Here is a 27889-nt window from a genome sequence, read left to right as displayed (position 1 = left end):
TTAAGTTAAGACTGTTGTTCAATGTTTTTTTAGGATTCTCTACGAGCAGGCACCCAATGCTACCACAGGGAGGGTGCTGTATAACGTAGCACACAACCTGTGCAGTATGCAGGCAGACCCTGAAGCACCCATGGCCGCACAGCAGAGGTCCAACATCGCTAACATCATCCACCAGCTGGCCAGCCAAGCACTCACCATCTGCGAGCAAGGTACTGAGTACAAGATCAACAATAGTTTGAAGATCTCATACCTCCATGAAATATTTCTTTGAATATCTTGTATTTCTTGTTTAATTTTTGTGGGATTTTTAAGTCGTTTCCTTTGAAGATTATGAATGTTTTTGAATGAATGAGCTGTGTGAATTAGCTATAATTCAGACTATTGACTGTCTGCCAAATGCTTATTAAGTTCTTTAATCTTTGATTTGATCTCTCTAATTAATAGAACACAGACAAACCAAAACAATATGTTAGTAGGCTCTTCCACTGAACCAATGACCTGGAATGTCTGTTAGTTGTCACAAAAGGTTGATAGATGGCTAGTTCTGCCAACTCTGAACTCGGCTATTTTGCCCTTCACGTCCTGTCACTCTGTGTTGAGACATGCCTAGCGTATAGAAATAACTGCAGAAACGCAGACCGAAAAACAATACCTTCATACACGGAGGTGACTTATGACTAGTTGTACTGTCAGCAGTTCAACCAATGATAGCATGGCAGTCAGTGGGTCAACCAATGAGGCAATCATTGCCTGTCATCAAATATTTGCATTTTTATGTGTTTATTTCCCGTTTCTATGTTTTGATGGAGGTGGCAGCCATGGGATCAGTCTATACTCACACATGCCGAGCATGCATTTTCTTTCTAAGCTTCCATTTCTATTGAAGACAGGCCTGAATTTCAGACTTGTTTTGTCGCCACCATTGTTGAGCTGCTTGAATAAAGCATGCCTTGTGCATTCACCTTGTTGTGTTTTGTCTCCAGACCTGATCTGTGATTGCCTGGAGCTGAGCAAGTGCAGCTCCCTGTCTCAGAGGGTTTACCAGAAGTGTGAGAAGACTGCTTACGACGTATCTGTCCAGGTCAGAACTTGTCTTCTCACATGCTACACATACTAAGTGCAGGGCTCGAAATAGTGGGTGCATGTGCACCTTTGTGCACCCAAAATTGGAGCTGTGCACCTAATTTTCGACTGTGGGTGCACCTAGATATTTTTGTAGGCTATAGGATTAAGCCTCTACTGTACACTAGTATAGAGAATATTCTTGAAATGTAAGTACAGAAAAAGCAATGTAACATTTTGCTGTACTTTATTTGATGTATTACTTTTAGAAATATTGAAGTTAGCTATAGAATTACAGATTGAAGTTCTTAAGAGAGGCAGTGACCTTAAAATTTCCATTGTAATTATGTTTTGCTGACATTCAACTTTATTCTATGTGGTGCACCCAAAATTCTTTCTGTGCACCTAATTTTTTAAGTTGGGTGCACCAGTGCACCTACTCTCAAAAATGAATTTCTAGCCCCGAAGTGAATAATACAGTTATAACTTATAGACACATTGCTTCCTTTTGTCAAGAATGTTTGAACTGCATAAAAGAAAAAAATTATCATTAGTGCAATCTTCTGTGTCTATTGTGATGGCCCTATAGCTCAACTGGTAGCAGCCTCACAGTTGAGCTCTTGGTTCCAATTAGTGACAACCTGGAAGAGTCTCAGGTTCAATCCTGGGTCAGGACTTCTCGGTTGGGTTATATTTCAATAGGGAGGGGTTGCTAGCTCTTCCCCTGTAACGTGCTCTCGAACACAGGACCCCCATTTTACATCCCTTCCAAAAGACAGGTGCAGCCCCAACCGAGATGTCCTGCCCAGGATTGAACCAGGGTCTCCAGTTAACAACTGATTGGAACCAGCAGCTCAACTATAAGGCTGCTACCAGTTACCAGTTGAGCTATAGGGACATTGCTGCTGATGTTTGGTATTGCTTACTACTTATGTTCTCTGACTAAAAACCCATCATATACAATGTATATGATGGGTTTACATTTGTATAGCCTGCAGATGATGATGATCACCTGGCTGGCCCTCAGAAGGATCCATATTCAGAGTGGACTTACGACAGTTTCTTCAAGGAGGATGGACTGGTTCTGGACACTGCTGAAGCCATGCCACTGACTTACCAGTTCACGTTAGCATGCCTTCCACAAGCAGGTAGAAATTGTTTGTTTGTTTGGTTTGCATAACCGGTAAACCACCTTAAGGCCACAGCAAGTAGATTTTATGGATGACATCCCATCCGAGAGGATATCCCTAACTGAAGCTATATGTAGATGTACTCAATTTCACCTTATTCTAGTGAGGAAATAGCTTGGGATTCAAACCCAGAACCTTTAGATTCTGAGTCAACAATCGTAACCACAAATCTACCTTGCCTGGTCTAAACTGCACATAATGTCATCAGGTTCCATGTGCTTCTGTTTTATAAATGGCCCCTTCACAGAGCTGTAGTTATGCAAATGTAGTATCACAAAATTCACGCATAAGGATGTTAATTTGTACATTCCCTCCCTTTTTTCTACTCGCCATACTTTAAAAATACCCTTTTCTTCACTGTTAGGCTGCAGTGTCAAAGGTTCTATTGTTCCACTGAATCACGCAAGAGTTGCTGGGAGATCGTCGCCTGAAGATGGTGAGTATTGTAAAGGTTTAGCAGGATCTAAATTTCTTATCACCTTGTGTGTGTGTGCATCTAAAGGAATGCGTTTGTTTGTAATTACTTCAAGAAAATTGCAATTCAAAAGTTTGACATTGTAGTTTCACATGTATGACATGTTAAACAAAGTGGACTATAATCATATGATGATTACATATGTCAGATAACAGATACCTCTTTTCACCTTGAAACTGGAGCTATACAGTATTAGTTTTTGTGTATCTGTTTGTTTGTATGTGTTTCCACATGTATTTCTATGTGCTAGGCACATCAGGGACACTGACAGGAAGATAGGTCAAAGGTCCGAGAAAAGTCAATCAAGGTTTATCTTCTGTCTTCCATTGCCTGCTATGTATATGTACAAACTGTATGTCTGTTTCCTTTTGAAACCAGTATTAGAATGCATAGACAGATATTGCATGAAATTCAGACAAATTTCTTCAATTTCTTGTTGTGCAGATGAAGGGAGTGAGCACATACTGGATGAGATCCATGCCAGCACTTCCAACATTGTGCAGTACCTACAGGAGAGCAGTCTGTACCAGCTAGCCTTCCAGTTCTCCATCCAGGCCTTAGGAGTGTGCCTGCAACATGTCCTGATGGACGAGATCCTCACCCTGCAGAAAGAAGCAGATTCATCAGAGGTACTGGAAAAGCATTTAAGTTTGCAGCGATTTCTTCATTTCACGGAAAATTAAGTGTTTGCAGTGGTTTTCAGTTTGCGATAGCATTTAAAACACATATTGCTACAGCAGGCTTTTAGCTAGGATTTATAGACAAGGGGTCCAAAAATGGGGGGATGCTGTGATGCGGGGGTTAGGTGTGTTCTAGTCTAATCGTACTTTTAGCAGACCATTTTAAAGACTAAAAACTGCTTGTTCCCTCTCTGTCTCCCAATGGGCTCTATGGATTAACAATTTCATGGTAGCTTTGCATGTCAATCAGTTTTCATGCTGTCCCAGTGTCTGGTAGGACTAAAAAAGCATCAGTGACACTAACACAGTAACATGTGTCTGTAATTACGAGGGAGACAGGGGGTCCTCTTTGCATCCAGCTGAAAAAGAGAGCGTCCAATTTCCTTCTTATTTTAGTATCATGCGTCCAATTGATGCATGGACGCATATCTAGCTAAAAGCCTGTGCTACAGTAATGGAGACACAGGCGCCTTTACGGATGTCCGGTCAAAAACCACCGACTAGTGACTACAGGTGCAACCGACTAACAGAATAGTCACCTCCAAACACATCATAATAATATACAATGTATACTGTGACATACATCCGTGTAGCACTTAGACAAGGGGGTTGGCAGGCAGAAGACAGAAAGTTTCTGCTGTGGATTGCAGTTTGGGGTGAAGAGGGTGAGGAATTAAACTTTCAGTGTAATATTCAATGATGTTTCTAATGTATATCTAAACACATCATTTGGTAAGAGATTTCACACTTCTCCTTGCAAATACATGTATATTGTACTTAAACAGTTACCATTTAGTAAATGTGATATACATCTACATATACATTTACACATGTAGCAGCAGGGACTCAAGGCCATGAAAAGAGAGAAACTGGTGGCAATGGGGAAACAGGGGTCTGTTCTGGGCAGTGAGTTCATCACAGCACTCTTGACAAAGGTTTGTATTTGACTAGGCTTTCTAATCAAGGTAAACATATTGTTTTTGCTCTGTTTTTTCTTCTTCTCCAAACAAATAAGGTCAATGACTCAGGCCAGATGGCTGTCACCATACCTAGTTATAAAAGGGGTAACAGACAGTGGTGTTGGATTACATTATGTAGCAAGTGGCAGGTCAGAGCCGGAGGGACTGGTCACCATATATGATTTGTGTGAAGTGAATATATGAAGTAAGAATGAACATTCATATGTATTTTCTTGCAAATGTTGCATTTCCTTTGAAATTCTTAAATTTCTACCTACCCCCATATGCATATACATTAGATAAAAAGATAAAATGCAAATATTATCGGACATGCCTCACAATATCTTCCAGCTGTTCAGCTGCAGACGTGTGGACCACAACCTGGCCCTGGGATACGTCAGCGCGCTAAATAAGGCTGATGGCTTCAAGAAGTTAAAGTCACAGTCATCATCAGCTGGGCTGAACTACAGGAGAGTCCTGGTACTGTCACTTGTACTTGTTCACTATATGTACAAACTAAGAGGCTTTTTTTATACCTGTTTGTCTCCACAACTTCATTCACAGAGTTGTCTTACCCTCTGAATATGCTACTCATACACAAAATGTTAGCTAGACTTACCGGTAGGTTTATGAAGGTTAGACATCCAGGTAAACAATATCAATATTCAATTCAACATGATTTACATTCTAATGACATTTGCATATTACGTTTCTTACGAGTTAGTGTTGTTGACATGTTCAACCGGTTTTCCTGGTTAAGAGTTGCTAGCATTGTAATCGTTTTTCCAGTTCACTAAAGTGACGCTGAAGAAGAGAGATGGATGTCACTCGAAACATCCGGAATTAAATCTCCGAATTTTATCCAGTTGTAGAGTTTGAATTGTCTTTATATGTAACCTAGACTTGTTTTTATTTTTACTTCCATGGAAAGTACAGTTAGGCCTAGGAAAAATATAGTGTTTCCGGTTAATCGACCAACCCTAGGACAAACTTGCCAACTCTCGCCTTGTGGTCAACCACTGCCAAGAGACATAAAATTTTCAATCTGAGTGATACAGTTTAAAACAGTGCTTAGTCCTGTATTTCACTCTCAGTTTAGAGCTTTGAACAGTTGATGTAAGAATATTTACACACGTTTACGAACTTGTACTTCTTTGTTCAGTGGATTGATATAGTTGCGCTTGTACAATGCATATCTGTTTTACATTGCCAAGATGTGTTTGTTGTATCACTTTAGCTGAAAAAGAATCATTTACCGACCCTATTTTTTTTCAAGACCGTATTAACCAGAAACACAACAATTTTTTTTTTCTGTAGGCCTTAACTGAGTTTTTGTCATACCGTGACAAAACATGGTATACAGTGGCATATATAGATCAGTTAATATTCACAACAGTCATGTTGATTTTATATAATAAGCGTTGCTTTCTTAACGTCTGGAAGTTCAACAAGTTCCTTGTATGATTTCTCCAGGCCATTGCAAATGTTGGGAAGGACCTTGCCCGGCTGATTAACCAGGGGGATGTGCTGAAGGCATGTGAGAGTCTGGCAGCTGATGCACGATGGGGACACAGGCTGCAGAAAATGAAGGTCAGGGGGATATGATATTATGATGTGCAGTGACAGTGTTCTAGCTATATGGAACAAGTGTTGAAATATTATGTTTTATTTTTGCTGACTTATTCTGTGTATATTTTTTGTAGGACGTAGAATACGTAATAAAGTTTTGTTGTGCTAAATGTTCTTTTCTTTGCCGATTGTATACAACATAGAAGTGTAGCTTGTGTGTGCATTTGATCTTACCGCGATAAAGGCACGCCTCCCCAAAAAATTAAGCCTTAAACCCTTGTGTAATTTTTCACCAAAAGAAATGTCATTAAACTAAGCTTAGTCTACCAGGAAAATATGCCCCTCAAACTGCAGGAAATAGCGTTTCAGAGGGTCAAGATTTCAAGATTTTCTGGGGGAGCATACCCCTGGACCCCCTCGATGTGTTCTTCCCTCAAACAAATTTGATATGACGGGTAAAAATTTCAGGCTGGCGAGAACACTGTGCAGTGATGAAAATTCAAAGTACAAACTATTTTAAAAAATCAATGACTGTATATTTCATTCTTTCAATACATTATTTGATATGAATCAATGATATGTTTTGCTTTTTGTGTCTAACTTCGAAGCTTCACGGAGGGGAAACACAATGTTTTTGCTATGTTTCTTATACCGCTTTTCCATTCCAAACAATAAGGTCGATGACCGGATCCAGAAGGCTGTCACCATGGTTACCAATTATGTAGCAGACTCCCTTTGTTTTTCGATTGCATTACATGTACACATACGTAGCATTAGTGGCGGACAGGGCTCTAAGGGCTGGTCACCATATCTGTGAATTAATGTGTTGAGTAAGAATAAACCAAAAAGTAGTTTTTTAGGCTTGACCATGTGAAGGTAAACATTGTGTATTTGTTTGCAAATGTTACCTTTCTAGTTATTGATAGTACGTCTTGCCTTCTATTTGCTGCACCAGATCTCCTTCAAAGATGCCTTCCAGAAAGAGCCTGCGGCCAAACAGAAGTTGTTACCAACCATCATAGCCAATGAGCAGACTGACCTGGATCTGATCCTGGACTACTGCAGGTTAGACTGTCCGAAGCTAGTTACTCATTTACACCTGAGTGAAGTGAGGAAATTTGTGTAAAGTGCCATTCCCAAGGACACAACGTCCGGGCGCATGTCCAGACATGTTTGGGGGCAAGCAGGGAACGAACTCGGGTTCCCTTGTTTGACGGCCGAATGTTCTAGCCGTTACACCACACGACGCCACTATACATGTATCTTTGATTCCATTCAATCCACAGGACATTTCGCCTCAACCCGAGTGATGCCTTACTGCTGTACCTGGAGTACCTGCTACTTCTGCAGCCAACGTTGGACCCAGCTGGCACCAGTACTCTGGATGAACACATCAAACATGCGGCACAGTGTGTCAGCAAGGTCCAGCCCATCATTGAACAGATCCATGTCAAAGAGATGCTGCTGAAACGGATGGCTAACCTCTTGGTTACCAAGGTTAGATGCATTGCTTTATGTCATACCTGGGCTGCGAAAATGTTTGATACGGGTGTTCCGCACCGTGTGATAATTTTCCGTATCACATGGGGTCCTACTTGTATCACACGGGCTTCCATAGAATATTTAGAATGCATTTCGAGCCTCCGTTGAAAATTCGAATACCGGATTTGGAGGTTGGAATCAATGTTGTAACTTACAGTTTTTTGTTCGAGGACACAAAACTCCTTCAACTTCTGGCGCATTCCGCATTGAAATGTGTGTTTTCTCGGGTGAGTATGACGTAAATAAAATACCCGAGGTACCAGCCCTACCCAAGGTCGGGCTGGTACCTCGAGTGATGCGGAATTTCCCATGTTGTATTCTATATTTATGTCATACCCAGGGCAGTATCACATAGGCCTCTACTCTGAATCACACAGGCTTCCATACAATAATTTGAATACACTTCGCATGCCCCGCTGCTATCAAAAAGTTTGAATACCGGATAAGGACATTTCACCACTTCCAAATGCAAAATAAAAACATCAAAATTCTTATTCTTAACAGACATGCAGCCACTCATTTGATTGGTCGAACTGCTAATTGCCATGTCATCATTGGTTGAACTTCTTGATTAATGGACAGTCAGGATTGGTCTATTCCTCTAATGCTATTATACATATCTGAACGGGCCCAGCCGGGCTGTTTGTGGGAACGAAAAGTATGAATCATTTTAAAAGACAGCAAAACACACAAAACATAAAAGAATTGATCATAAGCATAATTTGTGTATATTTCTTGATTATACACTTTTATTTTTCTTTCCCGCAAACATCCTGGCTGGGCCTCGGTTTTGGAATGTGACCATTACCATGATAACTTTCATCCAGACGTATGTTTCCTTTTGAGACATGTTCCTCACTGTACTCCATATTCATGTTCACAGATCAATTTCTACGACTATGAGCGCATCAGGTTCATCCTGTCTGTCATGGAGGTGAACATGGAACGAGAGAAGATAGCTTTTGTCTGGACGATAGACCTCGCAAAGGTGAGTACAGGTCGTGTTTAATATTTAATATTATTTGTCGTGTGACATCAAAAAGTGGAAAATTTTGTGTCTGTAGAAAAACAATGCAACAGTCCTATTGCACACAGTTTGGACCCTGGCATTGCGACTTGCAAAAAAAGTTCTTTTGAGAAATAGAGAAGATAACTTAAAAAGTTGCAATTATATGTAATTTAACGGACATGCAGTCGCCCTCTCATTGGTCGAACCGCTAATTGTGATGGACAGTCATCAGGATCAGGCTCGTAGGGCTTGGATCTTCTATCAGTTCTCACAACACAACGACATCGTATCTTTGCTCCTTGAATGTCGATATGTAATATTATGGAACAGTGTTATTGAAACTTACTATATGTAGGAATGACTAGATATTGGCGTTTTTTTATTCGAGTTTCAAGCCTCATAAAATGCTCCTTTAAGAGCTTTATATAAAGGATGTCTGTTGTCCAGGGTTTGGAGCTGCTGGAGTTCTTGTGGCATTACCGGCGCACACAGGAGCCAGACCAGTACGAGCTCAGCTTCAAGCCATGTGCAGATGCAGGGGACGAAGAGGAGAGAAAGGTACGGTGAACATGTTGGGAAATTTTGAGCGTATCTTTAATATCAATTTTATCCATGTTATTCTCAATCATTATTGCAGTTGTAATTCTTGGAAAGATTCCTATCTTGTTTGTACAATAGAAGTTCAAGTTTTCTTTCATGACACCTCTAAGGTTAAGAGTGCTTTGAAAAGACTGAGAACATTGGACCTTTATACCCAAAGTCCTCTTGCATTTTCCTGCTCAAATTGATTCTCTTTCAATTCCAACAATTGCCAGTTAAGTCCATCCCAATACAAAATGTAATTGAATCTAGATATTTTTATCTTGTGTTTAGTCGTTACCAACTAAATTTACAGTTATGCAATCGACCAGTAGTTGCGTCAAGTGGCCAAGTGGGTAGGCTAGCAGACACAAGACCAACAGGTCACAGGTTTGATTCCCAGATGTTGTGTCCTTGGGACAGGCACTTTACACGACTTTCCTCACTCCACCCAGGTGTAAAAATGGGAACCTGGCTTTGGTTGGAGAGGTAAAAGATAATGGAAGGTGAGGGGTGAGCTCTGCCTTCCAAAACCGTGCCTTAGACAAAGTGGATACCAACCTATTGCCCCTACGGCCTCTCTGAATCCCCTATTTATGATGTGTTGCAGCTTTTCACCGAGTTTGTCACAGCACCTCTACTGTCCAAGAAGAGGCTGCCATTCCACCCTCTCCTGCTAGGGAACTCGTGGAAGATCATACGTAACGCATATTTCATTATGGTCATGCAAATAGTTCTGCTTTGCATTGGAGTCACGATCAATTGCTAATTAAATACCGGTATTACTGTTACAATAATAGTTTTCTACTTTTATGGTTTCTGGTCTCAGTTCGGAGTTTCTTTTAGGATTCAGGGCTGTTCTCAGAAGGACGCTTAGCGCTTATCAAAACATCGCTTTCCGGGCAGTTCAATGTTTCCGGTGGAAAGGGGTGCCTTGCCACTGCCCGACAAGCTCAGTTGACATTTTCTGCGGAAACATTATTATTGGTAAAAAACATCATTCTGAGCAATTTTTCACCCGAAAACTGCTATTTTTTTAGCATTCTTCCAAGGCCGCTGCATGGAAAAGACAGATTTTTCTGGAGCCAAAACTATCGAGAAAACCTAGGATTTGTGTCTTATTTCACAGTCTACTCTTGGGGGGCGGTCACTTGAAATTGTGAGCTGTCCAGGGTTTTGATTCTTGTCTCAGATGATTTCTGTTGTACTCTTTCTTTCCCATCCAGGTCCAGAATTGTCAGTAGAGACTGTATCTGCTCTCCTTCCTGTTACAAAGCTTCTGAAGGTTAGTACTGTCCTTAACTACAAATCACAGAATTGAGAGACTACGGTAGCTTCCACCCCATGCGTGAAGGTAAAATAACCCAACACACGTATCGAGAAGAGTAAGTGTGACCCGGTGTGCTTAGCTGAAAACTCGAGCTGTAGCGAAGCCGCATCGCACTACTAGCTAAAGAAAAAGCGTCGTCCTTACTCTGATCAAAATAGATAATGGTCATAAGACATTGGTTTGCTATGTAACATCTAATATTTCCCTTCCAGATGCCAACAGACCAGGTGTACGTCTCAGCCATCCAGAACATGGTGAACTCCTGTGTGAAGGACCAGCCCAGAGATGTCATCCCCGCACCTGATGAGCACAGCTCCATGGAGCTGCGCAAGCTGCCGGGGCTGGACAGGAAGCTGGTGGAGAGCATCAGGTACCTCCTGCTGCAGGTGGAGGACATACAGCTGGCTGTGGCGACATCCAGATGGGTGGCCAAAGAGTTACCCTTGGGTAAGGCCTTCAATATCAGGGGTTTTACTAGCACTGTGTAGAACTGTTATAGGAGACCTAGTGTAGAACTGTAGGAGGAGACTGGAAGAGGTCCCGGATGTTAAGTATACCCCAGAGAAGAAATAGAGTCGAGATGTAGCTAGGTTCATGTTGAGCCCTCACGTTGTGTGGGACCATTCCGTACCATAGCTAGAGTCACAGCCGTAGATCACGTACAGTCTAGAGTACGAGGCCAAGTCCATGTTTACTTGATTTCTCAAAATCATGACAACACTTTGTATTTGTCTTTAGGTGCTGAGCAAGTGATGGCACTGAAAGCATGTGCCTTCCTCACAAAGAAGTGGCAAGAGTCTCTGCCAGAGAATGTAAGTTCATGCTTTCATTCGTTCAGACCCTTATATTATGTAGTGCCTACTGGCACATAGGGCAGCAAGTTTCCATCATTTTTCAGAGTATAGAAAGCTATATTCTTTTACAGGGAGGGGTTGGTAGCCCTTCCCCTTTAACGTGCTTGAGGCACCTCCTCGAACACAGGTCCCCCATTTTACGTCCCCTCCGAAAGACTGGTACAGCCCCAACTGAGATGTCCTGCCCACGATTGAACCGGGGTCTCCCAGTAGCAACTGATTGGAACCACTTGAGCTATATAGGGACATCCGCACACATCATCTTGTGTAGATATTGGTACAAAAGAAATGGTTTGCATGATGTGTAATGAAGTTTCTTTTATTTTCCATAGTCCCCTGACCGTGAGAAGGCCAGTATCATGCTGAATCGCGTGACAGCGGCCACCCAGCAGGTGTCCACCCAGCACGTCCTCTTCAAGTACCGCCTGGCCAAGCCACCGCACCTCAGTCTGGCCAGCTCGCCTGCCAAACTCATCTTCATGCTATACGAGGATGAGAGCATCGAGAAAAGACTGGTGGAGAAGGCAGGAGTTTTTCCCGGTAAGGCCATACTGACTCTGATTATATTAGGATGACAGCAATTTTCGTCTGTCCAAAAAAATTGTGGCATCGTGTGGCGCAAAAAATTGTGGCATCGTGTGGCGCAATCAGTAAGGTGATTCGCCCAGAACAGTGAGGTCCCGGGTTGGAAACCACTGCTATGCTCCGATGTTGTGCCCTTGTGAAAGGCACTTACCACGAATTTCCTCACTCAGCCCAGGTGTGAATGGGTGCCTCATGACTTCGGTTAAGGAAGGTCGTATTGAGGTCACCTGCTGGCGCCGAATGGCAGCCGCCCAGACTCTTGCGACAGTTCCACAAAGTTTAAGTGTGGAGCAAAATATGTATCTGTTGTGTATTATGTGACTGTAAACACTGCAGCAATTCAGCACTGGCTGCCATTGCACAGGTAATTTCTGACCAATAAACCATTGCTATTAAACTGTTTGTGACCATACTGTAAAGAAGCTGCAAAACGAGCAAATATATACCGTGAGTTGAAAAAAAAATACCAGAAAACAGATACTTATGGTACCATTATCAGTCCGTTAGCTTGTTGTCAGTCATTGGGGCAGCATAGCATTCAACAACAACTCATGTCATGCAATGCCTATCGTACATACTTTTCCTATGGTACTGGTTTTGTTGTAAACTACATGTAACTCATTGCACAAGATAGAGTTTGAGCCCTGAGCAAAGTTTTCCAAAGTCTGTCAAGAAAATGTGAAAGAACAAAAATAAAGAATCATAGTGTTATTTGGTATTCAATCTTCAGACAAGCGGATTTTTAGAATAGAAATACTTAAAGTCAGCATATAATTATAAATATTTAGACAATCAAGTTTTTTTAGAATAGAAGAAGAAGATTAGTACATAGCACTTTACCTCCTCTACTCTAAAGCCGGCTTCACAATTAATGCGCATATGCGAGCGTCGGCCGAATTTGTATATCGCCCAAAGCTCACTGAATTTCAAAATCGCCCGAGCGTCAATCGTTTTTTCCAATGAAAATCTCGGGCGACGTCCGTCGAACACTACAATTAGTAGAACTAAAAATCCCCCATGAGATGGTACCATCTCTTGGACATCGACGAAGTCAGAATCGACTAACCTGGTTAAACTAAAAGACCAATATTTGGATCAACTTTGATTTCTACAAATCACCTGAAGCCCGCGTAATTGACAAGACATCGGCCGTACTTCGGCCGAAAATGCAAATTTGAAGCTCGCCAACACGTCGGTTGAGCTGAATTTGTGACGGGTTTAAAGACATGATTTGTGCATTGATTTTGACTGACATTGCTTTGCAGACATTCACGCTGCAGCCGAGGAGATATCACAGATCGGATCTAAGGACCTGGGCAAGATCCGAGTCACTCTGTTTGAACAGTGGTTATATGCCAGTGGGGGCAGCAAGCAAGGAGAGGAGCAAGACTCGGTACTGTTTAAGATGTTACATCTGTCTAGAAGAAATGAGTGACAGCCTCTTCCATTGTATGAGGAAATGTGATGCTCCAAAGGCTACCTTTTCTTTCTTACTATCACTCTATTCTGTGTAGTGCCGTAATGAATTACTGTGTTTAGAGAGTTGATGTTATAGGGCGCGGTCACATACAAGTTCTTTGAATGTTCATCGAACAATCACTAACTCAATGCATTCTTGGAATAGTCAAACATGTGTCTCGCAAAATTCTGCTGTCTTGTTAAATAAAAGGCTGTCTTACAGTAGATCCTTGTTGGCGATTGGTTCTGTCACAGCCTGCTTTGAAAACTCTCCAGCATTAAAATTGTACAATGAATGTGACCACGCCATTATAGGTGTTGTAGCAACCCATGTCTAATCACCAATGACCAATATCTATTTTGATCAGACAAAAGTCATGTTACCTATAACAAGGTGATGAGGATAAGAGTCTTAGTTTTTTCTAAGCCAGCAATGGTTGCTGTCACTACATTTGCCATTTTCTACTTTACCAATTGCAGACAGAAACTCTGAACTTTCAAGAACCCGAAAACCAGGAGGCAAAAGAAGAAGAAAGGTCCCTTCACAGGTAAGAAACCTTAAAGTTCCCATCTGCCTTTATTCAATTCCCAACAGAATTGTTATAGACTTGTCGAAACCTTAGAGTTAGAGAGATTGTTGTTGATGTTTAAAATTTCTTGCATTTAAGCAGATATATCTCTTTGGACTGCACCAAATTGTGCTAGAAAATTGTCCAACTTTGTGAATTTGTGCACATTTTTTCTTTGCATTTCGGTATTAAATCCAGATGAGCCAAACAAAATGGCTGCACTTGGAATGTCACATTCACAGTTTTGATATTGGAAATTGCAGTGTTACCACTGAATTAAAAACCAATGTACAGTTATTAAAATGTCATCAAATAGAGATTGGCAGTGATGAAAGAATGCCATTTTGTGCCTATTTGCACCGTTTTGCCAATTGTGATTTATTTTTTAACTTTCACAAAATTGAACATTTGTTTGTCCCATGTAGAATGGTGTACTTGATGCAGTTCCAGGCAATGGAGAAGAGTGCCACCTTCCTACTGAACATCGCTTACACTGTAAGTCTGGTCTTTTCCTTACTGTTGAGTCATGTCCAAAGTGCATGCTACTTCATGTATTTCTGCCATGTTGATTTAAACGAAATAAGATTGAAAGTACTTGAAAGGGTTGTATTCCTTACATCAAGACGCTAAAGCCGTGGTCCAGTGTGCATTGTACTTGTCAAAAAGAGCTAGGGGAAGTTCCCCTGTCAAATGGGTGAAATGCTGTACATAGCATCTGTCTTCTCTGTCACGACCAGTGGAAGGCTGTGAACCAGTAAGAATTGCCCCGTGGAAACGTCAGTGGAATAAAACACTTGGTTGCGAACAGAGTCTTTTTATTCAGTGACTTACCAACCTAATGAAACTATTCACAGATGCGCCAAAAATAGTTTCTCGAGCAACTGGATAAAATTTTGAAAGTCAGACGTTTCAGACAGCTGTCTTTCGTCAGTGACTAAGGAAAGGACTGGGAAACCAGGTTTTATACCAAAACTCTGAATAGATATGTTACTGAGGTTAAGACAATTTTGGATGTCTTGACATACTTTTCAATAGCAGTCAAGACAATGTTGTGTGCTAACAGATCAATTAGCTAGCTGTTGTAATACAATGCTAAACTTTCTTCCAACACTAAGGTATTCACAGATCATATTTTCGATGACCACTGTCGCCTTTTCAGGATCAATAATGACCAATCACTGCTGAACGCAAACTCGCGAGAGTTACAGACACGTGACCTTATTGACACGTGTCATTGCAAAAGCAGATCCTGATTGATCCTGAAAAAGGCGACAGTGGGGTCATCGAAAATTTGATCCGTGAATACCTTATTGGAAGAAAGTTTAGCATTGTATTATGATAGCATGTACTACCAACACAGATGAGCTTTCATTATAGCTACCGTAACTTTTGTTTTAGTACTTCACGGATGGTTTGAGAGATCACTTTCACTTCTTTTTTCCAGCAGTCTGGTTCGAAGGTGACGTATGTCAGCAGGGTTCGGGCTCTCCGCTGCCTGCTCAGTCTGGTGGACAACCAGGTCGTCGAGGCCGTCGCCAAGAAACCCGTGGAGGAAGTCAGGTAAGTCTGTAAATCTTGTTTGTTTGTTTGTTTATTTATTTGTTTGTTTGTTTTAACCTTTGTTTATTCAGGAGAAGCTCAAATCGGCAGGCAGGCCGCTTTTCATTGAGGTCATGAGGGAAGAGGTAAGGGTCAGATAAAATATAACAGATACACAGTCAATCAAGACCTAATAACTCTATCAACATATGATCATTACATCGTAACTTCCACAGTTGTTTTATTTTCGATGTGACCCCTCCATCGCAATTTCATGACACCGCAGATACAAAATGTATGTCCCCATGTATGACTACAACCGTACTTTAGTAACAGAACTGTTTGAACTGCAAATTCAAAACACAGCAAAGACCTCCCTAATTCCATATGATAACAAAGATGGCGGCGGGGATCGCCAATATTTTCTGTCTTTTCTTGTCGCCATGGTCATAAATACATTATTTTATGCCGGAATATAGTAACCTGTGATGTTTACTCATCAAATCATCATGTATGTCTGTAGATTTCTCCCATAGTCAAGTGTATTTCGGTGATGTATTTTGTGCATTTCGTGTATTTCGATAAATACATGGACCCCGTTTTATGTGCCATCCATACCTGTATAACCCCTCCATCCTTCCCACAGGGAGTACATGAAGTGCCTGCTGTACCTGGCCGAGTTGGAGGCTCTCCATGTTCCACAGACTCTGGAGTCTTTTAACAAGAGCAACAAGGCAGCCCTGGCCAGGGGACTGTGGCGCAACCACAACCATGAGTGGAGGGTGGGTCTACAGTAGTTTCCTTTTCTATTTTGCAATTCTTAATCACTAAAAGCCAGCATTTCTTTGGGGTCACATTTAAACAATTGGACAGAGCGAACAACAGTTTGAAGATCTCATACCTTCAGTTTCTCATATGTCTTCAAGTTGTTTAATTGTATTTCATTGATTATGCAAATGATGTTTTATTGACACTACATGTGTCCATTGATCACTTCCTGTCACCCTACAGTGAATGCAACTTTCACAGTATTATTAGAAGACTAAACATCTAAATACAGATTTACTTTATCAGCCTTTATTGTTTTATTAGTAGTTAGCACTTACGATTTTGAATGTCTATTTAGAGTTTAGTGGTGCAGTGAACTTTCACCCAAAGGGACGCGCGTTGGGCTGCAGCACCGTGCATTTTTGTCTTTTCAACTTGATCATGTTCATTCATTAACATGATAATATCTAAGAACTATGAAAATATACTAGGATCCAACAGTAATTTCAACTTGCAAAATTGCAAGTTCATATTTTCTTTACTTGCAAATCTTGACAATTGCTTGCAAATTGCAAGGTGCTTAATTGTATGTCGAACCCTGGTTGTGTCAGTGACCAGTAAAAGTTTCTCCCCTAGGCTGTGCGGCTGGTGTCTGACCTGTGTCTGGACTATGAGATCTGGGATCCCCACATGTGGAACAGCATCCTGCAGCAGCTGCTGGCCTTCAGGATGGTAGGAGTGCAAACACCAAGAAATCTAGATCAGAATCTCTCTTATGCCATTGATGAAATTCAATATACATGAAGTTACGAGAATATTCATCAATCAGTGACTTGAAAAGGTAACGAGATACGCACCTCCAAATTTTCGATGTGTACTGTACATCTTGATCACGGAGTGTACTAGTCTCGTGAGAACGCGAGACTAGGCCGAGACTTGTGTTGATCTTCTGGCCTCCCCGCCTCCTTGCGGAGCAGGGGTAAGTAGGACTTGGGCAGCTCCCAACCTTCAGTACGGTTCATCCCTGCACGTTCCAATTGGATGTGGACTGCCTCTTTGATCTTCTCGTTACCTTTTCAAGTTACTGATGGATGAATATTCTCGTAACTTGTATCACACGCGACTGATGAATCTCTTCAACAATATACATGTACATGAAAAATTCTGCTATGGTGACCAAAAACGCCATGCATTATCGTGTACTCAATAACTACCAAATTGATGTGCCAAATTTCTAACAAATCCATCAAAAGGATCTTGAGTTATAGGACTGGTGTGAACGCACAGACAGAAACAATATATACCCCCGTCAGAGATGAACCTCCTTCCCGAATGTAATTATATTTGGTCAAGGAACATTGATTTTGAATGTTTTTATACTATACAACGCGTCCAGAGAAGTATATGGCATTTACTATTTTTCAGGACATAAAAGGTATCATTGGATGTGTCCCAGGCTTGTGTTTGGTGTTTTCTTTTAAACTCTAACATTTATTTAAAGAATGACCAAGAATTGTACCAACCACTCAGTACTACATCTTAACACTTAACTCTTATTTGTTCCCAGCTTAAGTACCTGGAACATGTGCTTGTCAGACTGTCTGCAATCTCTGACCTGTGGCAGGTAAAGAAATCTTACATCTTGAAAGCAAATCTTACTTAAACTTTTATAAAATGCTTGTAGTTGCCAATATTGAAGTTACTATTTCGCTGATGAATCCTCTAAGACTATATCCGTACATGTTACATATTTCAATCTGCTGTACCGGGTAATGGAATGCACATACAACATGTTTTTCAGGTGAGCTGTCTTATGAGGGCGTGGAAGACAGTCTTACTATCCCCTTTCACCACAGGTGAGCATGTCCAAAAGTGCTTAGGAATTTAACTACTATTCATACTTTTTTGGACCTTGGTAGTTGAGAGGTGTCCATTAATGCATTTGTTATACTTGCATGATGTATTTTGTATTTGGTACAATCTATGAGAAAAGTGTCAATTCCAGTCTGCTCTAATTACAGTCTTTTTTTAAATTTCATTTCAAAAACACTATACAGCGCAAACGACAGCTTTTTCAAAAGCACTTGTCTGTACTAATTTTGTTCTGTTCTGTTGTAATATTGTATCCAGCATGTGAAGACCAGAAAGCGGCCTGTCTGAAGGTGTACACCCTCATACAGAGGTTGGACTTTCTTTACGCCTTTTTTTAGATATGCTTATCACTCGTGTAGTGTTTGCGTGTGTTAACATCATTTGATAGTTTATTTTACGTATTTATCAGCTTTTTCAACCTAAGCATTGTACTGACAGATTCTAGCTTCCTGGAGGGAAAATTTAACCTCTTAGTGGTCTAATAGCTGCTAGATATCAATGCAATGTTCCTCAGATACATAGAGCTGCATATACAAATGTAGGCTATTGCCAGTATTGGTAAGTAGCGTGAGTAGTCCAGTGTTTAGCGATCTTGCCTCTGGAACTAGAAGCCCCGGGTTTGATCCCGGCTGTGTCGCTCACCCGTCATGCACGCTACCGGAAAGGGTTGCAGTCCTTAGGACGGGACATTAAGCCATAGTCGACTGTTCATTGTGCTTGTCGAAAAGAGCTAGAGGAAATTCCCTGGTACAATGAACCTGTAAGATACTGTACAATGTACATAGCATCTGTCTTCTCTGTCACAACCAGTGGAAGATTAGCTCATCTATTCATTGAGTTCATTTGAGCTAAACTGGTTCGAGATTACTTGCTACAAACACAGCAAGGAAACTTGCTGCCCAATGTGAACAAAGATTAGTATAGTGTTGATGTTGTGTTTAATCATCTGCTCCAGATGCCCCTTACTGTTGGAGCTGGATGTGGTTGGCTTCTCCAGACAGTTCCTGCAGGCCGGGCTGCCTGCCTGTGCCCTCGGCTGTCTCCTCTTCCTGCCTGATGATCAGAAGAGGAACAAACACATCCAGGTTTGTGTGTTATTGTTATTGGGTAGGACAAATACTCTCTTTGCAGCCAGGGGCTGAATTGCGAGGAGCGCACATTTGGCGGGGCTAGATCGCAAGGGTCTGTAGTGACTGCCATTCGGCGTGCAGGTGACCTCAATACGACAATTGCCCCATAGGACTGTTGGTTTTGAGCCACTCACACCGGTAAGGACCCCTACTCTTTTCGATAAGTGTGGTGGGTTTTTTAACATGCTCAAGGTGTGGCTCTCCTTAAACACGGGACCTCCATTTAACGTCCTATCTGAGGGACGACCCTAACCGAAGCTAGGTACTCATTTACACCTGAGTGAAGTGAGGAAAGTCGTGTTAAGTGCCTTTCCTATGGGCACAACGTCAACAAGACAAATCAGGGACTCAGTATCTCTGGGTTCTGGGGCCAAACATCCTACCACTGCGCCACCGCGTCGCCACTGTGTGTAATATTCTACTCAGCAGGGATTTTTCTAAAGAGGGGAACAGGGGCGCTGCACCTTCGTGCTCTTTCCACACGCCCCTTTACCCAGCGGCGCAGATTCTCTGACAAGCATGAAATTTAGATTGGGGTATTTTGGGGGGTAACACAGTTGAAGACCTGGTAGCATACCACCTCAGTTATTACCTCATTACCGGTAGTTGCTTTGGGCTGTGTCTGTCTCTGTGTGTACCAGGATATTTGTGGTATAGCTTAAGGACCTTTGGGTAAATTGCAGTGATATTTTGTATGTGGGTAGGTGTTGGGCAAAGGTCAAAGTCAATTTTCCTGTCCCCCCCTGGTGTGTGACCTTGGTACTGCAGCAGAACATTTAGGTTTTTGTATCTTTTGTCCTAGACATGCTATGGTTTTGATTGATTGGCACATGTAGCAGATAGCTTTTGATTTTCTATTTTACAGACCCTCCTTGCCAGCGGCTGCAGTGTTGGTATCTTGGACCAGATGAGGGAGCTGGACCTTGCCAGAACCCCGCTGTCCCAAGGAGCACAGGTCTGCAAGCTTGGTTATATCAATAAGACATTTCTGTGGACTTCTTGAAACATGGAAAAATGTGCTATGACCTCATCTGTAAGCTTAGTGCATGGGTACTGTATGATGTATGCATTTAAGGTCTCATTGATGAAGGTTAGACATCCAGGTAATAAGATACATCAAAAATAGTTACTCAAGCAACTTGACAAAGTTTTGAAACAGTCAGACGTTTCATTTAAGGTCTCATTTCAATTTTGAAACAGTCAGACATTTCAATTAAATTCTCATTCAGGTATTACTTCAAATGGGTAACCTAAAAGATGTAGAGTACCTACCCAAAAATTAAAACAGTTTCATGAAGACATTTGCATGTTTAAAGCGATAAGAAGATCCCTTTTAGCCAGCCCAACTCATTTCAAGCATCAAACTGGTGAAAGCTCAGTGTTTGTAACTGAAGAAATTATCAGGCCGTTTTTGTCAGCCAACAGTAAGTCGGAGGTACTTAAGGTGCACAGTCCTAGGTATTGAGTGGTGCTGTCATACACTAGCAGCAGCAGTTTCTAATTGCCAAAAACAGGGATTGTGTGGTATGGGGTTGTTGTGAATTCTTTAACATGATCTAGGGTAAATGTCCTCAACCAAGAATGAACATGTGTGTTAACTGCAGATTGTTGGAGAGGTGCACCAGTACTTGGACATCACCCATCAGTACGACGTTGTGCTGGGTACACCACACTTCAGCTCTCTACAAGCCTACCTGGTGCGTCAAGACAGGACCTCATCTCTGGCACAGTGGCTACTGGACAATGACAGGTGATCATTCAAATTCTGTTGATAATACTGTAAGTGCAGTTAAGTTTGCATGGTTTTTATTTTGTGAAAATGGAGTGTCTGCAGTGGTTTAAGTTTGCAGCAGCGCTATAGTCACATACTGCTACTGTATTGGACAAAAATGTTTGCGGTGGTTTTAAGTTTGCGGTGAAACGGTCGTCGCGAAAACAGCGAACATAAAACCACCGTGAACATTTCTGCTTGTACAATACTCAGTACTGTAACCGTTAAAATTTTCAAGGTGGTTTTTAAAATATTTTTCAGTTTTTGCAATAACCTTTTCACTACAAACTTAAGACCACCACGAAAATGCTTGTTCTGCCTTCTGCCCGTTTACCCCCTTGATTCAACCACGAACTAACTGCGAACACTTCATCTCTACTGCACTTAGATTAAATCCATCTGAACTTAAACTTTAAAGGCAATTACAGTAGCCAGGGCTTGAAATATTGCACTAAACCGAAATTCTACAGCAAAACTTATTTTTTCTGACGCTTAAATGTCAAGAATAGCCCATGTCTTGTGTACACAGTCTAAAATTAGGTGCACGGCACAAATTTGTTGTGCACAAAAGTGAAAAACAGCGGAGTAGTTTTTTTCCATGAAGATTTGGTTTTGAAACCTTTATGCCTGGAGTCACACCTCTACTCAAAAGTCGATTCCACATTCAAATTTTGTACTTTTCACAGACTGACAGAAGCTATCCAGCTGGCACAACAGTACCACCAGGTCCATGGAGACGGTTCCATCACTGCCAAACCCCAGACAGGACTACAACAGCTACAGGTACATGTAGGTAAAAACACAACAAGAGGGATGCTCCTTCAGCTCAACTGCATGGTAGCAGCCTCATAGTTAAGCTGCTAATTCAAATTAGTTGGTAACTCGGAGACCCTGGTTCAATCCTGGGTCAGGACATCTTGGTCGGGGCTCCACCCAATAAAATTGTCCTATCAGTTCAAAGTCGACTTGGGGGTATAGACTGTCCCTTTTCGGACTGCATCCTTGCCGTTTCATCAAAAAAGAGGCAAGGGGGGGGGAGAGTAGTCTCGTTGAAGAAAGCATCCTTTCGGGGATGTGTATGTCACAATAGGATAGGTTTACTCTGATAGGACAAGTTTACTTTACATTAGTGAAGACAGCAGATATGTTGTCAAAATGTCTGTAGAGAAGAAAAAAGGAGGTTGCGTACCCAAGAAAACTGTCATATGTTAAATGGATTTACCTAACTGATAAAACTATTTTCAGACTCGCAGTGTGTCATACAATGTAATAATCGTTGAAACATTTTATTTCCAGGCTTTCCTGAAGTCCCAAGGTCTGTCATCATGTGATGAGATGCTCAGTTTTGAAGAAAACGGAGAGAATTAGCCCATGGACGTAGACATGTGAAGCTACACTAACCTTCATCCTATATGTACCCAGATTTGTCAGACCAGAAATTGATGGAAGAGATTATGAAAGTTTTCATAGAATATATATTTCAGTATAAGTGCATAAGAATATACAAATGTACATATAAAAGTGCATTTATTATATAAAGTAGAACTACAGCTATGTGATAGTGGATATGATGAGCATATATACGGTACTCCTTCAGTACCAAAATCAGAAAATTGTCTCTAACTTATCATTACAAACAATATTGTCATATTACTACCATTACTTATTAATATGTACTTATTAAAAACATTTTAGCTACAGTATTACATTAATGTCAGTTTAATGTCAGGCCTTACAGAAGATATTGCACTCTTTGGGTTTACTTTCCTTTGGACAGAGCTTTCTGCTCAGTGTTATGATACTAGACTGCATTTCAATCAATATTTGTATATTCGTATGTACGTACGTCATTAAACTTTTCTTTTTTGTTAGGCATCAAAAGGGCTGTCTTGTTATTGGCAATACAGAGTTACATTTCACCAATGCTTATCCTCGCACAGTTAGATACCTAGTGTAGCTACAGTGCTTTATTTACAGTTCTTTAATTGTAAAAGATGTTTACTACATTTGCATGCCCCTGCACGTATTTTATAGCAGGTAAAGGATTTGACTTTATCATTATACTATATAATTATAAGACAATGTATGTACAAGAGACAAAGAATTCGTAATGCAGTGAACAAGCTTTCCCTCAGGGAATCTATAGCTAACACATCTATTACACATCAGAGCCCATCATAGTCTCTGTACTTGGGCATGACACTAGGCAATGGTGCTTCCAGGTTCCCTTTTAATACATGCTGCTGCTTGGTAATAGGGTTCATAATGGTGTTCAACTCCCTGACAGGTCCCGATGTTGTTCCCTTGGGAAAGGCACTTCACACCAATTTCCTCATTCGTCTCGAGCGTTAATGATGAGTACCTAGTTTCGGCTAAGGATGTCCCTCAGATAGGACGATAAATCTCCCATGTTTGAGGAGAGCCACACCTCAAGCACATTTAAGAACCCACCACACTTAGTAAGGGTAGGGGCCCTTCTCGGTGTGAGTGGATCAAATAAATCTGTTCGGATATCCAGCTTTTACTCCAGTACAAACCTGGTGTGTTACGACATGATGCAGTTTACCAGGTATGCAATACAAACAAAACATACATGATGCTGCTGCTTGGTATTAAATATAGCCTGATTAAACCAAGCTTCTAGCAGCCCTTCCACTAGTCATGACATGGAGGTCTGATCAGCCCTGACAGCGAGAGATTGTGTAACACAGGCTACTTGTGGTTCACTGGTTTTCTCTTAGAGACTTAAGTCTGAAGCCCTGGTTACACATAGCCGAATTTAAGCTAACCGTGATCCGATTTCTTGGTGACGTTAACAACATAGAATGATGGGTTATTTTTACTAAAAATGAAAATGACCCCTCTTTTGAAAGTCGCTGAATATGTCCATTTCAGTTCGTGAGAGTGTTAGCAAACGGTCGGGAATTAGTCAGGAGAGATTCGATTAGAGGTTGGGAGTAGGTTAGAAAACATTCGGGACTCAGTCATTTACTGGTTAGGAGATGGTTGGGACATGTTCGGCGCCAAAGATGGGCGTGGCCTAAAAACTGGTCAGACTGCTCCCGAACTATACCGTCTTTACATAATGCTGCAGGCTTTACTACTGTTCATGTCATACTCTTTCATGATGGAGTGTCCGCTGCCGCTGGAAGTGGAGGACTTGTCGGACCTGTGCAGCGGCTCCTCCTGGTGCCTGCGACTGGAACTCCTGCTTCTGGAATCTGGTCCCCAGGTGCCAGACCGAGCGCGGTGATCCACGCTTGCGTTGGCGGCTGATCTATCATCATGATGATGTTTTCTGTGGATGCGTTGATTCAATCAGGTTAGAATTGTATTGTGACATACAAGTGGATGGCTGATTAAAGGGGTACTCAATCCCAGAAACAGGTGTTATTTTCTGAAAGACCACATTTTTGTGAATGCAAAATCGACTGAATTTGACGAAAAATGAACCTTTTATAATCCAGCAACTGAGTAGTAACCCCATACAGACCCCTGTGTTATATATGATGGGAACCGTGCCTACCTAAAGTATTGGTTCCTATATCATACATACATGGCCATACTCCTTAGAGCAACCATTCACACACCATTTTCAAGATCAGCCCTAGATTTCTTAATTTCTTTGTCTTGTAGGATATGTACTAAGCATATGCAGTCATGATTGTCATCAAGTTTTGTGAAATTGGTATATGTGAAACAACTTGCTACTACTGTCCATTAGTGATGCCGCTCACCTATGTGAAGGCTCCTTTCTCTCAGACGACTCCTTCATTCTGATCTCTCCCAGTGAAATTGTCAGCTGGGACTCCAACTGTTTCGTCTTCTGGTCCTTTTTCTGTAGTTCTGTCTCTAGAGACAGCACCTGGAAGGGAGAGCAGAAAACAGTCATCATCAAATCAGAGCAAGAAGATCCAATCAGGGCAAGATCTCATCATAGCAATACCGGTATCCAATCAGTGCAAGAACCATTAAATGCAACATCCAATCAGGGCAACATCCAATCAGAGCAAGATCCAATCAGGGCAACATCCAATCAAAGCAAGATCTTGTCACCTCAGACCCTGATCTGGGAAGGGCATCTCGGTTGGGGCTGCACCCGTCTTTCGGGAGGGACGTACAATGGGAGTCCCATGTTCGAGGAGATGCCTCCAGTGAAAGGGGAAGGGCTAGCAACCCCTCTCTGAAAAAAAACCCTGCTACTGAAATGGCAAGAAAACTTGCTGCTCTGTGTGCCACTGGGCACTGTAAGGACCTGAACGAACGCCACATATACAAAGTAACATGAGTACTAACCTTTCTTCCTAGTTCAGAGATCTCCTGGTCTTTCTTCTCCACGATGTTTTCCGTCTCCTGTAAGTCGTGCTGTAACTTCCTCACCACGGCCTGTAGGACAGTGTTGCCCACCTTTGTTTTCTCTGCTGTGGTCCCTACAACCACTGAAGGCGAGGTCGTGCTCAACCTGTCAAAGTTTACGACAACAGTCAGTACATGTGAGCTAGATTATTGATATCCTTAAAGCAGGTACCTCAAAGATATTCGCAAAGTGTCTTAAAGAGGCGCAGAACGGCGCCAATGTTTCATCTGATATTGCGTTTTTTTTTTAATTTCACTGAAAATTCGCCTTTGGCAAAATGACTCAAATGGATCCAAAATGGCACAAAGCCGCGCAATCATTGCAAATCTCTTGATGAACTTTTTATCATTGTACATTGGTTTTTTTAAGTCAATTGCAACACTGCTTTCCATCAAACGTATCTGGATACTGTTTCCAAGCCGAAACGGCAAGGGAAAATTGGCGAAAATTCGCACAAAGGTTTCGCTATAATTTGGCGCAATTAGGCGCATGCCAGTGAGATACCCGCTTGACTAAGCCACCTCCTTATCTTATGTATGCTTGGTATGATGGGTACCGTTGATGCCCAAGTGATGAGGTTAAAATGAAAGGAAGAGGCGTCACCGTGAATATGAGTATGAAGCCTTATCCAAATACGAAGACGAAGTTGTTTTTTATATCTGCTAATGCCGCCTGCAGAGTTAAGATTGACAAGTGCATAAAGACCAAGTTCCCGAAGCCCTGTATTCAGAGAGAGACGATGTCATGTTAGTTTATATTTCACTGAAGCCACAAGGACACCCATGCACAGTGGGAAGTATAAGATTATCAGAGATTTATGCAGGAACACCCATGCTTAAGCACTGCTCGTCTGGTACCTGTTGGATGTCTGCTTTAACAAGTTGCTTACAGCTTGGCGTCTCTTAGTTTTCAAGGCTTCCCAGTCGCTGTGATCAAACAAATGTGGACCGTCCTTATATAATCGAATTGAAGATGAGTTTCATTTTATTATGGAATGCTCACCTTATTCACCTTTATCAATTCAAGTACTTCAGATTTTGAGACGCTCAATGCTACAGATAGATTTGACTATATCTTTAGATGCAACAGCTCACACAGTGTTAAAATAGGCAAATATATAAAAGATTGTCTTGTTATTAGAAAAAATAATTATACTCATAATTAGCCCAACTTGAATAATGTAAAACCTTATAAAAAGATTGTTGTAGTGAATAAGTTTATTCTATACTTATGTCTTGTTCTATGTTAACTGTTGTTGCCATACTTTGTACCTGCTACAATAGTCGTGCAATAAAGTTCTTCTTCTTCTGTAATATATTTCATGGACATTTCCGTTAGGAATTTTCAGAACCGTCGGATTTTGATCTATGGTCGTCATAGGTATCAATGTTTCGGTATCAGGAATTTCGAAGTTTCGGCACGTGAACAGTTCGGCCCCTAGCCCATCAGGATGATTCGGCACCAGGTCCAGGCACCCTCCTCAGTAGGCCCGACTCGCTCGGTACGTTACCTCCCGCATCGGCCCTGCTATTCCAAGCCAAACCTCTGGCTTCTGGCGACGTTGCTGACAGATGCTCATAAATAAATACTGAACTAGCCTTATATGGCAGAAACAGCCGTTATTTTGTTCTGAACCCAAGTAGCGAAGTAAGACGTAACCTGATTGGCTGATAGCTTCCGTGTGACCTTTGCGGTTTCCACTAGATGAGCTTAAGCCAACCCTCTGATTGGCTGGAAGCTGTTTTGGTGGTGACGTCGCCAGAAGCCAGAATATCGGCCTGGAATAGCAGGGCCTATGCGGGAGGTAGCGTACCGAGCGAGTCGGGCCTGCTGGGAAGGTGAGGACGACTCGGGTTATGGTTATGGTACGGTTAGGGTTTATAGGGTGAGAAGGCGGGTTAGGCGTCCTCTTGGCGGCAAAACGTTTAGAAATAGTCCTTGACATGGTGCCGAATTGTTCTGATCAGCTAGGGACCGAACTATCCCGGTGTATGCCGAAACGTCTGACCAAGAAGGTTAGAAAATGGTCCGATATACTCGTATTTCAATTCCAATCAGTTAGTTACAGTGTGAAAAGCTTTCGGCATGTGTTAATTTAACGGTAGCTACTCATGGCATCTAGGGATGTCCCTGTAGCACAACTGGTAACGGCCTCACAGTTGAGCCCTGGTTCTGATCAGTTGCTAACTGGGAGACCCCGGTTTAATCCTGGGCTGGACATCTCGGTTGGGGCTGCATCCGTCTTTCGGAAGGGACGTAAAATATGAGTGCCCCGTGTTCTAGACCCGGAGTACGCTAAAGGGGAAGGGCTAGCAACCCCTCCCTGTAAAAACATACCTTGCTACGGAAACAGTAAGAAAACGTGCTGTCCTATGTGCCACTAGGTACGTCAAGTGTCTGAACGAACAAACGAAAGAATCATGACATCTGCTTGTGTTTTACCTTCTGAGTCTGCCGATCACCTCTGCGTTCTCTTGAACAGCATCCTCTTCCATGGAATCTATGTTTTTCTGTAGCTCCGTCCGTAGTCTGGACAACTCCTATATGTTTTGCACAAAACAGAACCAAATGTTTTACCTTACAAAATAGCT

At 41.8% G+C, this 27889-nt stretch overlaps 3 protein-coding genes across 7 annotated transcripts in view; 2 read left to right on the top strand and 1 right to left on the bottom strand.

The window, feature by feature from the left end:
- Positions 1-4130, top strand: part of LOC136432192 (kinetochore-associated protein 1-like) — a 46776-nt gene extending 42646 nt beyond the window's left edge. Inside the window, exons 37-41 of the mRNA XM_066423234.1 lie at positions 34-209; positions 984-1081; positions 2054-2210; positions 2617-2688; positions 3172-4130. Of these exons, the coding sequence (XP_066279331.1) occupies positions 34-209; positions 984-1081; positions 2054-2210; positions 2617-2688; positions 3172-3410 (742 nt within the window). The 3' untranslated portion in view covers positions 3411-4130. The remainder of the gene's footprint in view (positions 1-33; positions 210-983; positions 1082-2053; positions 2211-2616; positions 2689-3171) is intronic.
- An 85-nt stretch (positions 4131-4215) lies between these two features.
- Positions 4216-22822, top strand: LOC136432193 (kinetochore-associated protein 1-like). Of its 2 annotated transcripts, none has more exons than XM_066423236.1 (26): positions 4216-4342; positions 4718-4846; positions 5840-5956; positions 6891-7000; positions 7222-7432; positions 8361-8465; positions 8934-9044; positions 9676-9766; positions 10292-10350; positions 10608-10842; positions 11134-11207; positions 11582-11789; positions 13100-13227; positions 13773-13840; positions 14287-14356; positions 15309-15421; positions 16047-16182; positions 16805-16900; positions 17736-17792; positions 17970-18024; positions 18299-18350; positions 18996-19125; positions 20036-20125; positions 20775-20920; positions 21628-21724; positions 22238-22822. In XM_066423236.1, the coding sequence occupies exons 1-26, from the start codon at positions 4262-4264 to the stop codon at positions 22307-22309; spliced, it is 2841 nt and encodes a 946-aa protein (XP_066279333.1). In that variant the 5' UTR covers positions 4216-4261; the 3' UTR covers positions 22310-22822. The 2 variants fall into 2 exon arrangements, with proteins under 2 accessions (XP_066279333.1, XP_066279332.1); XM_066423235.1 differs by having other exon boundaries at positions 15306-15421.
- Positions 22202-27889, bottom strand: part of LOC136432196 (uncharacterized) — a 22404-nt gene continuing 16716 nt past the window's right edge. For 3 of the 4 annotated variants that reach the window (XM_066423239.1, XM_066423238.1, XM_066423242.1), the window contains 5 exons: positions 27741-27838; positions 26156-26224; positions 25238-25403; positions 24679-24806; positions 22202-24239 (listed from right to left, as the gene is read on the bottom strand). In XM_066423239.1, the coding sequence (XP_066279336.1) occupies positions 24020-24239; positions 24679-24806; positions 25238-25403; positions 26156-26224; positions 27741-27838 (681 nt within the window). In that variant the 3' untranslated portion in view covers positions 22202-24019. The remainder of the gene's footprint in view (positions 24240-24678; positions 24807-25237; positions 25404-26155; positions 26225-27740; positions 27839-27889) is intronic. The other variant, XM_066423241.1, reaches the window with a different exon arrangement.

The sequence above is a fragment of the Branchiostoma lanceolatum genome, chromosome 4 (genome assembly GCF_035083965.1).
Source record: "Branchiostoma lanceolatum isolate klBraLanc5 chromosome 4, klBraLanc5.hap2, whole genome shotgun sequence".
Classification (NCBI taxonomy): Eukaryota; Metazoa; Chordata; class Leptocardii; order Amphioxiformes; family Branchiostomatidae; genus Branchiostoma; species Branchiostoma lanceolatum.
The sequence above is the reverse complement of the archived record's forward strand: the minus strand, read 5'-3'. Positions and strand labels throughout refer to the sequence as shown.

Excerpts from the sequence above, each read along its gene's own strand:
- LOC136432193 (XM_066423235.1), top strand. The coding sequence starts at position 4,262 with ATGAAAAGAGAGAAACTGGTGGCAATGGGGAAACAGGGGTCTGTTCTG. Across the intron at positions 5,957-6,890 it reads ACAGGCTGCAGAAAATGAAG|ATCTCCTTCAAAGATGCCTT; the intron begins GTCAGGGGGATA and ends TTGCTGCACCAG. Across the intron at positions 18,025-18,298 it reads ACTATCCCCTTTCACCACAG|CATGTGAAGACCAGAAAGCG; the intron begins GTGAGCATGTCC and ends TATTGTATCCAG.